We start from the raw sequence: 16,455 nt of genomic DNA on the forward strand, positions 1-16,455 counted from the left end.
ATCCTGAAGGTGGAGCACATCCTGGGCAAACATAAGTCACCCCCCCCCCCCCCCAAAGTCCTCTACGTTTAGGCTAATGTGTTTATCTGTGCCAGATTGGTCACTAGTTAAACTGGTTCTCTTATACTCCTTTTCCAATAGTATACTAGCATAGGTGTAAAAGCATGTGTTTTTGTATATTTTTGCTAAGATTTGCTGGTTACAGGGCTGGAGCATTTTTTTTCAGTGACCCACAAAATAGCCACTAGAAGCAGTCTAGATTCAACTGCAGGCACTTACTTAAAGTTTCCCTGGAGGGCAAGACCACCCATTCTTTTGATACGGCTCAGAATTTGGAGCTCGTGCTGTGCTCATCAAATTGGATGTGAGAGCACCCTGAGATCACCGACAGGAAAAAAAAACTCGGCAGCTCATGGATCCTTCATCTAGCCTATCGAAGGCCCTATTAGGCTTGACGGCATCTCCATGCACGCAGCACAGTCCCAATTTTTGAAGCAGGAACAACTCAAGTTTCATACAGAAAATGCTTGTCAAAGCAAGATGGAAATGGTCTGTACAACTAAACCCATACTTACACGCCGAAGTGTACTGAAATGGAATAGGACGCAGCTACTGTGGATCATGACACTTCTGGACTTTTCCCTAGGGTATCCAGTCAATAATATGTAAGTTGAAACTATTCTTATGCAGAGGTGTAAAAGATGGGTGCGTATGAATATAATATGCCCATGTGAGTTTCACCTTGATGTATTGCATAAGTGTTATTCCTAAAGCCACTCCTCCTGCTTACACCTGATGCATTTTAAATTACTACACGAACAGGGACTGATTGAAATATTCCATTTATTATTGGTGCAGTTTGAGTATATTGTTTGAACAAGTCATGTTTATTGCAGCTATCAAATGTATTTGAAAGAGTCAGAGAAAAGTGTTTACAAAAACCCAAGACAAAAAAAAGGCAATTCAGAAACAATGCTAGGCATTGTTTGCACAGTTTCACCCCCTACAGATAGCCAAGTGCATCTCAATATGTAAACAAGATGTTTCAGCTAAGCAGGGGAGCGTATCTTTGGACTGAAATATTATGTTCTCCCCTTTAAGTAAAAAAAAAAAAAAAAAAAAGTCAGCTGCTACAAGAATGGTGCTACAAAAAGAGTAGTGATGAAGTTCTCTCTAGTTCCAATGCATAAAGCTGTTAAGCATTTAGGGCTACTTCATTTAACTAGTTTATTTCACTCATATACTGTAGGATGTAAATGCTAAACCATACGGCATGTAATTTCAAACCAAGCTGACTTATAGCTGTGTTTACTATATACAAATCAAACAGCTGTAAATAAGAACTTCGGGAAAGAGTTTAAAAACACCACAAGTAGAGGCTTACTTCACTTTGAATAGTTAGGTGGACTTAATATACGGCACCACTGAATGGCAAGATTTAGTGTACAGTAATTTGTGCCAACTGTATTCATTTTTTAATTATGGTAGTTTTATATAAATTAAACTACGATGTTTTATACAAGTGACCTACTTTTGATATGCTATACCCTTATTTTCCTCTCTTTAAAACTATAGTTTTCTTAATTACCCATTACTGGGCATCATACAATTTTTTTTTTTAAAAATTAACTTATCTTGCCATATGTCCAATGGCAAAATTATGAAATCTTACTCTAGAAAAGATTGTGACTTTTTTAAAAAGCTGTGATAGCGGCTAATTATGTATGTTCATTACTAAATATAATACTCTAACATGTATTAAAGCATTCTACCATTAGTAGTGCCTTAAAGCTAAACTTTGTCAAGCTATGTATATATATTGCAATCCACTGCTAATCACTAACAAAAATAAAGTATCAGTACCGCTGTCAGCTAACAATCATCCAAATTTAGGTATTAACAAACTAGCATGAAGAAAAGATGCTTAAAGGTATAAAACAAATTTAAAAAAGTTATTGATGCAGTATTTGTGACATGGGCAACTTACAGAAAATATTACATTGTCAACTAAAGAGTTTCTTCCATGCCTTAGTCTAAAGTGCAGAAAAAGACTTCTGTATTCCAAAAGTAACCACTGTTTTTATAGGTTTACTGCACACTTTTCTTAAGTAATTCAACTTTGCATGCATTTGGGGTTGACTTCTTCTGCCAGTTGAAATAATTATTCAGACACCTAGTCCTGACTATCAGTAGGAGAGTAGTTCACAGCATGGGTTTCTTTAGGAATAAAGGCTCTTGTGCAAAGGCAGTACTATTATGATGAATGTCTAGATGGATTATTAAATATAGTGCTAATATACATGGTTTTAACTTGGATAATGCAAAAAAAAGACATTTTGGTAAATAAACATAAATATAAAAAGGACAATTTTAGCACTTTTTGGTCCAGCATCTTTAGTAGCCTCCTATGGTTCTTTTTCATATTGTCTCAAACCTGCTGAAAGAGAAGATGATTAAAAATTGCCTGAAAGCAGAGATGTTTCTAGCAACACAGAGGAGATAGGGCTGGATTAACTCAACCCCCTTTACCTCAGCGCCCCCACTAAGGAGCAAGACAACAGAAGGATTATTCAGCTTGCGGCTGGATGGGTAGGATCTCACAAAGATACTTGCTCACATCTGGTAGTATTCAACATCTTGCAAGGAGCATTATAGAGCACGTTCCCCACCCAGCATTTCCTAAATCATTTTTCTGTGTCTGCTGTACCTAGGCTGATTGCCCTAGCAGATCTCCTCCGCCTTCCCAGGCCCAGGAACAAGGAAATGGTTCTACATGTGACAAAGGCATGGCCTACTACCTCAGAGGACAGGGACAGTGGCATGCAGGCACGTCAGTCCCTCTTCCTTATATTGGCCTTCTCTCCGCATGTGGCTTGGGATAAGCCAGTTAGGTTGGTATTGCCAAAACTGCTCAGCTCTGACCTAGCTCTCCTACCAGGGAAGTTAATATTAGGATAGGCCAATACTACGCAACCGAGAAAAGCCAGGTTTTAATTTCACTGTAAAATAAGACCCACCTAGCAAGAGCAATATGAGGATTAATTTGCGTATCATGCATTTCATTTTCCAGAGCTTTACAAACATTGCAGGTGTTGTTACAAGACAGATTTCTACAACTGGAAGGAGGAGGAAAAGCCCACAGAATCTATGATATTCTGCCCCCATTTAAGGCAGTGTTTTTACAGATGGTTATGTTTGTTCCCAACACGCATCACAGATTTTAGGGACGCCTTTTGAATGGGCTTCTGTTCAGTTTTAATTATTGAACAGCTTACTGTTCTCCCTACTCGTCTTGAGCAGGGGCTCATTACCTCCACCTGGTTTTCCTCGGAGAGCTTTGGAATATAAGTACAGCCTTTACAGATGAGCTAGCGGAGTTTTACCTGCTTTCATTTGACACACCCATGGCATAGCAATCAGATGATTTATTTCAAATAGTGACTGAAATTGGGTCAAAAGGGAAACACAAACCATATATGTAATGTAAGAAGGTACCCAGACATTACTGCAGGAAGAGATGGTCTGACACAAAGCATTTGAACTCCACTGATGTTCTGGGGCATGCAGGGCACACAGCAACTCAATCAATCAAGATTTAAGAGTCAGCAAGGCCGTGTCTACACGAGCCAAAAACATCGACATTGCCATGCAAATGGCCATTTCGAAGTTTACTAATGAAGCGCTGAAATACATATTCAGCGCCTCATTAGCATGCGGATGGCCGCGGCACTTCGAAATTGACGCGGCTCGCCCAGACGGGGCTCCTTTTCGAAAGGACCCCGCCTACTTCGAAGTCCCCTTATTCCTATGAGCAGATGGGAATAAGGGGACTTCGAAGTAGCCGGGGTCCTTTCGAAAAGGAGCCCCGTCTGGATGACCCGCGCGGCGGCGAGGCACGTCAATTTTGAAGTGCCGCGGCCGCCTGCATGCTAATGAGGTGCTGAATATGTAGTTCAGCGCTTCATTAGTAAACTTCGAAATGGCCATTTTCATGGCCATTTCGAAGTTTTTGGCTCGTGTAGACGTAGCCCAATTGACTTCATGTTTATTTATCATAAGATTTTACCCTTGGCTGATACAGTTCAGTGTCATCTTATTAATGTTTTCCTCAGCTCTCAGGGTTTCCTTCCTAGCTGAACAACATTGCAACACTAACCGCACAGCACTTTTTTAAAAAACAGTTTTGATGAAAACCATTTGCAGGTCTTGAAGGGACCATTCCCATATGCTTGACATCTGGGCCTGTTAATTAAATGACCGTCCTGTTCTCTGGGTCTTACTTTGTTCACTGGATCTCTGCAAATACACTGGATGTGTTATTTGCACAATGCTTTGCAAATATGGCTAGAGAACTATTATACCCAAAAAGAATATTTGCACTCGTTAGCCAAAAAGAATTATCCAAATATGATCTGTGACAATTTTTGAAAGGCAAAGGCCACCAGTAATGTCAGGACTTTAAAAGCTGTCTGTATCTGTATGAAATGTGCAAAAGCTTCCGTTTATTTTATAGTCCAATCACTCGCAACACTTACCATTAGTCTCTGACTTTTTCCCCATAGCTGTTACCTGCGGTGCCAAAAAAAAAAAAAAAAATCCGTAATAAATTTATCATTAAAGGTGAATGGAGGAAGATCAGGTTAAACAGTGTAGAAAGTCAGCCCTGTGAAAAGTGCCAAAACCAGATCTATGCGTAACTTAGTTCTCCAAAATAGGAGCTACGTACCCTTTGCTGTCCCTTTGAACAATAATGGATACATTTTCCCCTAATGTTACAGACAAAAGTGGGGGACATTTTCAAAAGGGGATATTAGATGCCCAACACCTCCTGAATGCTACTTAGATGCCTTGTGCCCTCTGAAAATCTCACAGTGTCTTCACTCTATGGCCACATCTACACTACAGTGATCTGAAAGATGATCTTCCAGAAGATTTCTTCTAGAAGATTGTCTTCCTGAAGATCACACCTACACACAAAAAAGCAGATCAAGAGAGCAATCTGCTCTTCCGAAAGAGTGTCTACACAGCCCCCGGATCTCCCGAAAAACCCAGCAGCACGAGGACTGCTATTTCACGAGATGGGCCCCCAGAGCATCTACACATGCTTTTTTCTGAAAGAATCTTTTGGAAAAAGGCGCTCTTCCTGATCCAGCAACAGAGAAGATGGCTTCTGGAAGAAGAGCCATATTCTTTTGATTTCTGATTGAAAGAACATATTTTCTGCATCGATGCTCCATGTGTTCTTTCAGAAGAGGGCCTGATTTTCCAAAAGGACGTGTTAGTGTAGACATGGCCTATGATGGATACTGAAGTATTACCTTGGAAGGAGAGGTTGCTTTTTCATTTGACTGCTTCTCCCAGAGATTACGTTTGTTTGATACATCTCCTGGTCTTAAATCCTATTTTTGGAGAAGTCAAAGAATAGAGGGAAAAAACCCAACAAAACTTAGTTCAGGTTTGTTCTAGTTAAATGTAGCAGACTATATTGTACCCTCCCACAGAAATATGCACACATGATGATTGTGAAAACTCCATTTGTAATGGGTTTTCATGCATATACAATATAGTTCTACATTAAATTCTATATAACAAACAGGAGGAGGAGAATGGAAGGTGATAAAAAGCTAATATATATTTTTCATTTCCAAACTAGATGGCGGATTATACAGTAGCTACAGCTGCTATCTAACCTCTGTGGGACCTTAAATATCAAGGTCACTGGCCAGCCCCCATATTTATTTTCTTTTTTTACAAAGGGGAAATAATTTGAGCACACAGCATTTTTCATCAGGTAACAAGATATGACACTTTGTAACATCATCGAATACACATATCCCTGTAATACAAAATTCTTCTTAAGTCAATCTACAGTTCTTTTACGATGGACCTTACTGTGATGCATTTCACACAGGGAGGCAAAGTAAAGGTTGGTGCAGGAATATTTTTCCCTTGGAAAATTTCAATGTTGGTGAAAATTTTCCATTTTTTGTTAAGGGGGAAAATACTAAGTCTCAGCTAGGTTTGAGCTAACTTGAAATATTGCAGTTGATTGAACAGAACCAAAACATATTATAACTTAGAAGCAGCTCAATATTACAATAAATCTGACCAAGATGACTCAGTACTTAATTGGAGTTGTTTGGATGTTTCAGGGCCCCAGACCATTCTCTCCCATGACCTGGGCTCCTTGGCTGGCCCACAACTCACAATATACAATCCGTGCATCATCAGAAATGTAGTCTAGCCAGCGAATATACATAGCTCTGTATGGACAAGTGACATGAACAAACTGAGTGGTTCTCCCCACCAGGGATGGATTATAAATGCTACTTTAAAAAATGTAATGGAGAGGATACTCTGCACATGAACAGAAGAGTACCTCCTGGGCCGTCTCAGATAAAGGTCTTGTAATCTAACATTTACCAGAAACAATCCTTCATATCCTTTTGAATTCAAACTATAACCTTTAAATTCATGCAAAACAAACCAGCAGCCATGTAGCACTTTAAAGACTAACAAAGTAAAATTATTTATTAGGTGATATTTACTTTGCTAGTCTTTAAAGTGCTACATGCCTGCTAGTTTATTTTGTTAGAATACAGACTAATACGGCTACCTCTCTGTTACTTTAAATTCAGGGTATGGACTTGAACTGTCAGGATAACAGGAAGTGTGTTAGAAACACCTCAGCATCTTGTAAAAGGACTAAATTCTATGTTGTCTCCTGTGCATGAGGATTTCTGCAATAAGGAGAGTTCCCAGTGCTGAGCAAGGGAGCAAGCTCTTTATAATCTGACTTCTTTGGGGTGCACTTTGGCACAATGGTGATGCCTTATGATGCATTAAAACTTGTGCACAAACAAGAAGGACATAACAAGTGGCTATGATCACGGCTGACCATATTTCAACTTCTAAAAGGCTAGTGAAAAAAGGCAAGTCCCTAGAGGACTGAACATGACTCATCTCAACTTCATTTTGGATAGATTTAAGGAGGTGAAATAAAAACATCCATATCCTCACACGTAGGAGGTTAGAGAAGAAAGATAGTTTGGGAATTAACACACAATCTTGTCTTCCCCTTGGTTTAGCCCATAAGCATTACACGAGATTTAAGTTTATGTTGATATCATACATCAATGTGAATTATGAACTGATTTACCTGACTAGCTTAGCAAAGAGACCCCAATCCAAAAATAACAGAAGGAGGGAAGGCATCTAGAGAAATCCACGCAAGCAGAGATATTGAAAGGAAAGAGAGCAATCGGCTGAGAGAAAGAGAGAGAAAGATGTGGCTGAGCAAAGGAGCGGTTAGTTCTTCATTGTTTATTACCACACAGCTTAGAAAAAAGAAACAAACCACCAAAAGACAGGAACCAGATTTTATGACAAATCTGGTCACTGTTAAATATCACTGTTATTCTCTATTCTGACACTGCTAACCTCAGTAACAGCAACGAAGGGTCCTGTGGCACCTTATAGACTAACAGAAAAGTTTCGAGCATGAGCTTTCGTGAGCACACACTCACTTCATCAGATGCTAACCTCAGATGCTATGTAACCTTTAGCAAATACCAAACCCAAGCAACCCTACTGAAGGGACTAAGGGTATAAATCAGAAGCACATAGGCTGCGTCTACACGTGCACGCTACTTCGAAGTAGCGGCAGTAACTTCGAAATAGCGCCCGTCACGTCTACACGTGTTGGGCGCTATTTCGAAGTTGAAATCGACGTTAGGCGGCGAGACGTCGAAGTCGCTAACCCCATGAGCGGATGGGAATAGCGCCCTACTTCGACGTTCAACATCGAAGTAGGGACGTGTAGACGATCCGCGTCCCGCAACATCGAAATAGCGGGGTCCTCCATGGCGGCCATCAGCTGGGGGGTTGAGAGATACTCTCTCTCCAGCCCTTGCGGGGCTCTGTGGTCACCGTGGGCAGCAGCCCTTAGCCCAGGGCTTCTGGCTGCTGCTGCTGCAGCTGGGGGTCCGTGCTGCATATACAGGGTCTGCAACTAGTTGTTGGCTCTGTGTATCTTGCACTGTTTAATGAAAGTGTGTCTGGGAGGGGCCCTTTAAGGGAGCGACTTGCTGTTGAGTCCGCCCCGTGACCCTGTCTGCAGCTGTGCCTGGCTCCCTTATTTCGATGTGTGCTACTTTGCCGTGTAGACGTTCCCTCGCTGTGCCTATTTCGATGTTGGGCTGAGCAACGTCGAAGTTGAACATCGACGTTGCCAGCCCTGGAGGACGTGTAGACGTTATTCATCGAAATAGCCTATTTCGATGTCGCAACATCGAAATAAGCTATTTCGAAGTTGGGTGCACGTGTAGACGTAGCCATACTGTGTTAGCCGTCATGGGCCAAGCAATTGGACTTGTACTGAATATACTACACAATATGCATAAGTGTCTTTTTATAAAGTACCAAAATAAGATGAATCATTAAATATGATCCAGTGGAGGTGTGAACCCTGCCACATTTTAGAATCATGCCAATATCTCCTGATGCAGGGAAGGAAAAGGGCCTAAAATTGTCTATTTCTGTTCTTTCCTCCCTGAACTTCTAATATCATGTCTCCTCTGCCCCTCTTGGCAGTGGCTGGAGGATTTTTTTTTCCCTTTTCCTTTATTTGTAGCTTGCCACCCTTGCCACAAGTGAGTAAAAAGTTATGTGAAGCTTAGAGTGAAGGCAGCCATCAGCAGGCTGAACCAGATGCTTCTTACAGGAGAGGTGAACAATAGAGAAACTCTGGTGAGCAATAAAAACACTTGAGACAGTGGTCAGTAGCCCTGGAGTAGCTCCATTAGGGATTATTATGGTAATGGAGAAATTTGCAGCTTTCATTCTTTTGGGGGGAACAAGAGAGCAGCTCCATGGACATGCAAGCTTTCCAGAGCTCCACTGCTACTCTCCTCTAGATTGGCTGAATAGTATATGGTCCAGAAGCATATATTCAAACACTGGTGCAGGAACCTTATATATAACAAGCTGAGGTGCTATATGTATATTTACCATTTTGGGAACTGAAACTCATTTACACCAAGGACACAGACAGTTTGGGTATTTCAATTGTTTGCAACTTCCTCTTGGAGGCAAAACATCAAACATTTCATTGGCTGGTCATGATGGTTTGTTCACAGATTCATGGCCCAAGAGTTGAGGTGCTAAACTTACATTTCGCTCTGTAACATGACCCTGACAACTTTTCTATCCGTCCACTGCATCAGTTTTTCAAGGACATACCTGTTCCACGGCGCAAGCCATTCTGATTCCATCATCACACACATGCTCTCTACTTTAGTGCTTCAATCAGGTCAAGCCTCTGAGGAAAGACCCCCATCATCCCTTCCAAGAAACCATCTATTTGACAATGCAGCATTTCTCTCCCACTGACCTAAATGCACACTTATTGAGAAGCCAGTTACTGCTGTTTTACTTACAGAAGGTTTTGGAGCAGGTGATTTGTTGGTGTCTGGGGTCTTAGTTAACCATTCATTGATGCGACTGGACACACCAACCTTCAATCCAGCTGTCTCCTGCAAAGCAGTCATTTAAATTCATCTTTTCTTAGCATGCCTGTGCCTAAGGGCTCTATAATTTGGGGATTCACAAAGCAAAACTCATTGTTGATAAGATTTTCCCAGCCTTCAATTTTCAGGGCTCACCCAGCACAGCTGGTAAATAGGTCAATCGTGTGACTAAAACCCTGAATACCTCTCCACAAAGATTTCATCAATCCTTGAGAATTGAGTGCCGTTTCTATTTTCATTCCAAATTCTAAAAATAAGCTCTTTAGCCTAAATTGAAGAATGACTAGGAAATTAATTCATCCAATTTTTTAAACTGGAATTTTGAAATAAAATACAATGAAAGTCAGGCCTAAATCAACCAAAGTTAATATAATTTCTAATACTGTATGGCCAATTTTCTCCAACTTGGGTGTGGGGAGTTAAGTACACGCACAGCCTGATTTCAACTGACATTGGCCGTGTCTACACTAGCCCCAAACTTCGAAATGGCCACGCAAATGGCCATTTCGAAGTTTACTAATGAAGTGCTGAAATGCATATTCAGCGCTTCATTAGCATGCGGGCGGCCGCGGCACTTCGAAATTGACGTGCCTCGCCGCCGCGCAGCTCTTCCCAATGGGGCTCCTTTTTGAAAGGACCCCGCCTACTTTGAAGTCCCCTTATTCCTATGAGCAGATGGGAATAAGGGGACTTCGAAGTAGGTGGGGTCCTTTCAAAAAGGACCCCTGTCGGGATGAGCTGTACGGCGGCGAGGTGCGTCAATTTCGAAGTGCTGCGGCCGCCCGCATGCTAATGAAGCATTGAATATGCATTTCAGCGCTTCATTAGTAAACTTCAAAATGGCCATTTGTGTGGCCATTTTGAAGTTTGGGGCTAGTGCAGACATGGCCATTGACTCATAAAAAGTAATTATTGGCTGAGCAAGATAGAAACAAGATATGAAACTTTAATATTCCAGTGATGCTTTTAAAATGAGTATATTTACTAGTAGGATTTGACTTAATAAAAATATCACAACTCTGAACTTTTTTCTTCTTTTTGTACGTGGCTTAAGTCCCACCAGTTATATCTGTGTAAGATGTCCCAGGTGTGATGTATTAGTGGGTCTCTCTTAAGCAGACTTTTTTTTACAATGAATTTCCCTCCTTCTGCCTTGTTATACTCTAACTGCTATTGTGTATGTCAGTGTTCTCAAACTTTTTTTATAAAGTACCTCTATATATGTATATATATATATATATATATATATGCTTTTTTTATAAAGTACAAAGTATAAAGTGTGTATATATATATGTGTATATATATATATATATATAGGGGTACTTTATAAAAAAAGTTTGAGAACACTGGCATATATATATATGTAAACATATATATATATATTTCCCAGGTACCCACAAGTTTCAGACATGCAATTTTTTTTTCTACCATTGCGAAATATTTGTTTAAACAACTTAATTGTACCCGCTTGGCTGGAAGAAATTGCCTATAGGCAATAAACTTGCCATCATTATTATGATTGTGCAAAGAAGATAAATAAAATAGTATTAGATGAACATAAAATAAAACCAATTTTATTCATACATATGTATATGTTTTTATGGAAACATCAATTAACAGTGACCAATGAAATTACAAGAAAAATTATATTTATTTTAATGTGAAATTTGAGCTTGTTTGAATGAAATGAAATGTTCAGACCTAGGTTTCAAACAGCTGAGAGCCACAATTAAATCATTTTCTGGACACATATGATTTCTTAATTTAGTTTTCCTATTAAAATTAAAATTCCAGAGCCAGGCACCGCCAGCTCCTCATTTTAACCCAATCCCCAGAGCCAGGCAGACCCAGCCGTCCACCCCCACCACTTTAAACCAATCCCCCTTCTCCAGAGCCAGGTACCCCCAGCTCCCCACTTTAACCCAATCACCCTCCTCTCCTCCAGAGCCAGGCATTCCCTGCCCTTACTGTAATCCAACACCGGTGACTCACCAGAACCACCACAGTCACATCCACCATCGTCGCTGCCACGTGCTTCTCCCTCCAAGGGCTAGGGAGGGATGCATGCACAGAGCAGCGCACAGCGCTCATGGTTCCAAGCCTCTCATTGCCCGAAAAGCCATACAGCAGGCATACCACCCACCCCCGCAACTTCTCTCATGTACCCCTAAAGTTAGGTGCACTATGCATTGAGAAGCACTGATATAGGCTATGTGGATAGCTGGGTCTTTGAGGATCCATTTCTTCAAGATGCTGAACACCATCTTCTATCTTTGGCTTCAGCAAAGACAGAGTAAAGATTACTCAGATAAGTTAGGATTGAAGGAAAGGTCCTCAGTGTACTTCTACAGACACATGGAAATTCGGAATCTGTACCTTATTTGGTGTCCCTGGCCCAGAAGGTGATGAGAAAACATTCCCTTTCTCCCACATGCTTTTGATATTACGGACACCCTCAGCTGGGACTGGAAGGTCAGAAGGTGCTGGCTTAGCAGGTTTTGCAGTCTTTGTGCCCTGCAACAGACAGATGCTAGTTAGTGGTCAGGACTAAGATCTTGGTGCTGAGTGTCTTTCAGAGTTCAAAGGCATCAGTGAAGAATGCTGTATGAATGTTTCTTTAAAGCTTTCCTTTGATGATTATGCAAATTATAATGTGGACAAAGGTAAGACCCTAAGCAAAGAACCTCCCTTGTTGGAAGTACAGTTGTTCAAGTCAGTGTGTTCTTTCTGCTCTGGCCAATGATTCATGCCCATTTTGAACACATGAATTTACCAGGCTTGTGGTAAACTGTAGCCAATGGTATAGAGGTTTATAAAGCAGTGCTTACAGCTGACCCATAGTTTTATTTGGCTTGTAACCCTTTGAAATATTTTGACCTCTTCCTTCTTCCAAATTGCCTCTGGCTGTGACACAAATAAACAAGGAAGGCAACTGTAAGGGACGGATACACTGTCCAACGTGTCCAGAGTGCTCTCTCTGGCACTAACAGGTCAACCCTATAACTCTAGATTTACCACAAAGGTCCAAGAGTTGAGCAGTACTGTAGGGTGTGACTTCTGTAGGGTTACCAAAACATATGCCAAAATCCTCTCGGTGTTGTCAACATTCACAACCATTACAGAATAGGTCAGGGAGGTGGGTGAGTGGAAGGCCTAGATAGGTAGAGGTTGAAGTAGTTGCTTTATGTCTTGTGTCTCTGATTATATGGGACGTTAGGCTGCACATCCCTGGAAGCCAGAAAGTCAGAAGTTTAGTGCCAGATATTTAAGGGCCAGACTGTGATAGGAAAGCACAGGTTAGACTGATGCAGAGCTGTGCAATGTACTTCCCTTACCTTGCAGAGCAATGGCTATATGTTCAATGTAGGCACAAAGGACCAGATCCTCAGTGGTCTAGAACAGCGCTGAAGTTGATGGAGCAACACAATTTACATTAGCTGACAAGCAGGCCCAGTATATCTGGGATCACTACCTCTGTTGCATGCTTTGAAATGTCACTCCCTGCCCTCCTCACTACAGGGGATCAGCTCCACTAGCTGCTATAGCTGCATGGGGCCACGGCGCTATTCTGATTTATTCACACTTTGAGAAGTCTAACACCTAATTCTGGTACTGAATCTAAATTGGCATTTTTTCAGCTCAGAGATTACATTTTACACAGGGACAAAAGGGTATGAGTGGGGTCAGAAGATACGGCCATGCTCTGTTTCTTTAAAACTAACAGGAGCCAGAGGGGTAACAAAATAATGACTGGGTAGAATTCTACGTGGAAACTCAGAAGGCAGAGTCCGTGAGGGACTACCATGTTGTTTATCATCAGTAAGCTCAGTGCTAGAAGCAAGACTGATTTATTATTATCACTTGATAGTGCTCTTTACTGGGTGGCACTGGCCACAGTCTGGCCTAATCTGTAGTGATGAACAGGGAAGCAGCCTTATGGTTAGACTACACAGAAGGGAGTTCAGAGATGAAAGCTGCTGTGACATTTTGAACAAGTCGCTCCTTTAGCTTAATCACCATGTTAGGTGAGGTGAGGAGGTCAGTACCCAACGGACAGGTTTCTGGGGCTCAATTTGTTAACGATTCATTAAAAATAATTTGAGATCACCATCTGGAACGTATTGCCCAATAACAGACACTAAGGTTAGAGAGAGAAGATGGAATAGTGAGTAGCAACAGAGAGGTCACAATTCTGAGATTTGAATCAAATAAGCCTCTGAGGCTACATCTACACGCGAGGCTTTTCCTGGCAAAACTGAGCTTTTGTCAGGAAACCCCACAGAGCATCTACACGCAAAATACGCTTTGTCAATCTGTTGACCAAACCTGGCACTTCTGCCGGCAGCATTATACCTCTCCCTGTCCAGGTATAACACCTCTCTGGACAGTGGTCTGTTGACAAACAGCTGTGTGGATGCTCCGGGGCCCTTTTGCCAACAGAAAGGGTTTCTGGTTTACCAGGCAGCCCTGTTTGCAGAGCTTCCGGTCAGCCATTCCGTCGAGAGAAGTCCGGGCAGTCTGGCTTTTGTGCATAGATGGGATCTGTTGAAAGAAGTTTTGCTGGGAAATCGCTTCCAACAGTGACTTCTGTTGACAGAGGCTTCTTGTGTAGACACAGCCTGAATGTTATCCAAATGTTGTTTGAACCATTTTGTTCTGCAACCTCATCAGGAGCCACTTTGTGATGAAACTCCTGGCACATCTTGGCTACAAAAATATGAACTGATTAAGGGCCCCAACCTCCCTCACCAAGCTGAGTTAATATAATTTGGTAGTAACCCACCTCAATGGCACTGGTGTACTGCTCAAGTCTGCTGTCAATTTTGGAGACCACTGCTGCTGAGTGAGTGGGTTTTGCACCACTGTTTTGGGGAGGGAGAAAACAGACTGATTACTACAATCCAACACTTTGCGCTGCATTGAGCTAATCTTTTTCATAGTTCATTGCTTTACCTCTTCTGAGCGGATTTGTTCAAAAACTCTGCCCGTTCTTCTATCTAGAAACAAAAGGATAGAAGGGGTGTCACTACTTATCTGCAAAGCCTGCGGCCCAAAATAAGCACAAAGCCCTGTAGAGGCACGCAGCTCCGAACATCAGAAGACAGCTTCAAATTCAAATCACCGCAGCAACACACAGAGTTTACCCTTTAGAACTCTATGAAGAAACATATTTGCAGGGGTTGTGGGAATCACGCAGGTTAATACATTTACCTTCTTCATGTTCTTCAGTGCTTCCCAAGATGCTTTATTTACAAGAAGAAGTCCCCAGTGCAGTGGGGGAAGGGAAGGGAGGAAATCCAGGACACCAAGGGGGCTGGGAGATTAGAGTAAGATTATATGCCCAATTCTCCTACCCCTCAAAGATCAGCAGGGAAAGACAGGGAAATTAAACAGCTTGTCAATAGTAGACACACCAGAGCAGACCAAATCTGGAGCTGCGCCACGTACCCTATCGCATACATTTTAGTGAGGACAAGTAAATTGATTTTTTTGGACTCAAACTGCCTGTCAAAGCATACTTTGCTTCTGCACAGCACAGTCACCACGAAGTCAATATTTACCAACTGCTATGCAGACCACAGTTACTTTTTATTCTCCGTATAGGGAGATGGTGTGGAATCCCTGACACAGGTAAAACATGCAGGTCTCAGAGGAGACATCCTAAACCCCCAGGTAATTTCAGGACACAGGGATTTCATCCCTGCAAATAAGCTTTAATGAAGTCACACTGCTCTTTGTTTTGTCAACAGAACTGGCCTCCACCAGTATCCCACAATGCCTATGCTGGTGGTTCTGCTCAGTGTTTTGCTCTCTGATGTCCTGCAGGCATGTATCTTTCAAAGCTCTGGGAAGTATCTGACAACCGAGTGAGCTGCTCCCTTTGGGGAACAAAGAAACAACAAATCATTGGACTGCTCCTCAGTGTAGGCAGACTGTTGCTGCACAGAGAAAAGGACAGGCTGCTTTGCTGCTTTGACATTCCTATACATGGAGAACTCACAGACCCACTGACAACGCTACTCCCAGCAGCTAAGGAGGCTGTGTGAGAACTTGGAGGGAATCCCAAGATGCTCAGGGATCAGCTCTGCCTTCTCACAACACTGCACTGTGCGATACGTATCTACAGTGCATTACTCACACTGTCAGTGATGGTGCCCCCAAAGTGGACATGAGCTGTAGGCAGAGGGACTAACCATGAACACCCACTGGCGATTTTGGTTGTGCAGACTTTTGCATGTTGACATAAATTTTGGAAACAAAACTTGGTAGTGTAGACATACCCCAAGTCATTAGTTGCCACTACTGAAAGATTTGCATCGTCAAAGTAGGAGTTATGACAACTAACGTAAGAGCATTTACTTAAATGGTTCTGAGGCTATGTCTACACTACCAGATAAATTCGATTTTATAACACTGGGTTGTATAAATTCGATTTTGAGTATCCTCACTTCCCCACAAAGTCCACACAAAGTCAAGTTAGTGCTACCACACTGAATGGTCAAACATCGACTGTTGCAGCAGTGCATTGTGGGAACCTATCCCACAGTTCCTGCAGCCCTGAACTCTGCACCCTCCCCCGGGCCCTGCTGCACCGCTGCTGCCAGCAGCACTCACCCATCTGCCTGGTTCCCGGGTCCTTGCAGGTTGGGGGAGCTGGGAAACTGACCAGCGCTGCTGCGCCTGGCTTGCTGGAGCTGGGAGCCAGACACAGCAGGGAGCCAGGTGCAGCAGCACGAGCCAGCCTCTGGAGGCTAACGAATTTGATTCAAACACATGGTGCTTCCACTCTAGCCTTCATTCAAACTGTTAAATTCTAACTTGACGCTACACCCAGCCAGTTTCAATGATGTTATATTATTGATATTAGTGCTTGCTAAATCGAGTAATGGCATTTACAGTGAAGACAGTCACTTGGTACAATTGAACT

The 16,455-nt window shown here is 42.1% G+C and overlaps 1 protein-coding gene across 7 annotated transcripts in view; it reads right to left on the bottom strand.

Annotated features, from left to right (window-relative positions):
- Window positions 1-826: 826 nt before the first annotated feature.
- The window catches only part of CALD1 (caldesmon 1), a 261,350-nt gene continuing 245,721 nt past the window's right edge, over window positions 827-16,455 (bottom strand). For 5 of the 7 annotated variants that reach the window (XM_075005272.1, XM_075005229.1, XM_075005256.1 and 2 more), the window contains 7 exons: window positions 14,481-14,524; window positions 14,311-14,389; window positions 11,904-12,041; window positions 9,438-9,533; window positions 5,319-5,399; window positions 4,536-4,569; window positions 827-2,437 (listed from right to left, as the gene is read on the bottom strand). In XM_075005272.1, coding sequence (XP_074861373.1) covers window positions 2,406-2,437; window positions 4,536-4,569; window positions 5,319-5,399; window positions 9,438-9,533; window positions 11,904-12,041; window positions 14,311-14,389; window positions 14,481-14,524 — 504 coding nt within the window. In that variant the 3' untranslated portion in view covers window positions 827-2,405. The remainder of the gene's footprint in view (window positions 2,438-4,535; window positions 4,570-5,318; window positions 5,400-9,437; window positions 9,534-11,903; window positions 12,042-14,310; window positions 14,390-14,480; window positions 14,525-16,455) is intronic. The other 2 variants (XM_075005280.1, XM_075005264.1) reach the window with 1 other exon arrangement.

Source organism: Carettochelys insculpta, chromosome 1 (genome assembly GCF_033958435.1).
Source record: "Carettochelys insculpta isolate YL-2023 chromosome 1, ASM3395843v1, whole genome shotgun sequence".
Lineage (NCBI taxonomy): Eukaryota > Metazoa > Chordata > Testudines > Carettochelyidae > Carettochelys > Carettochelys insculpta.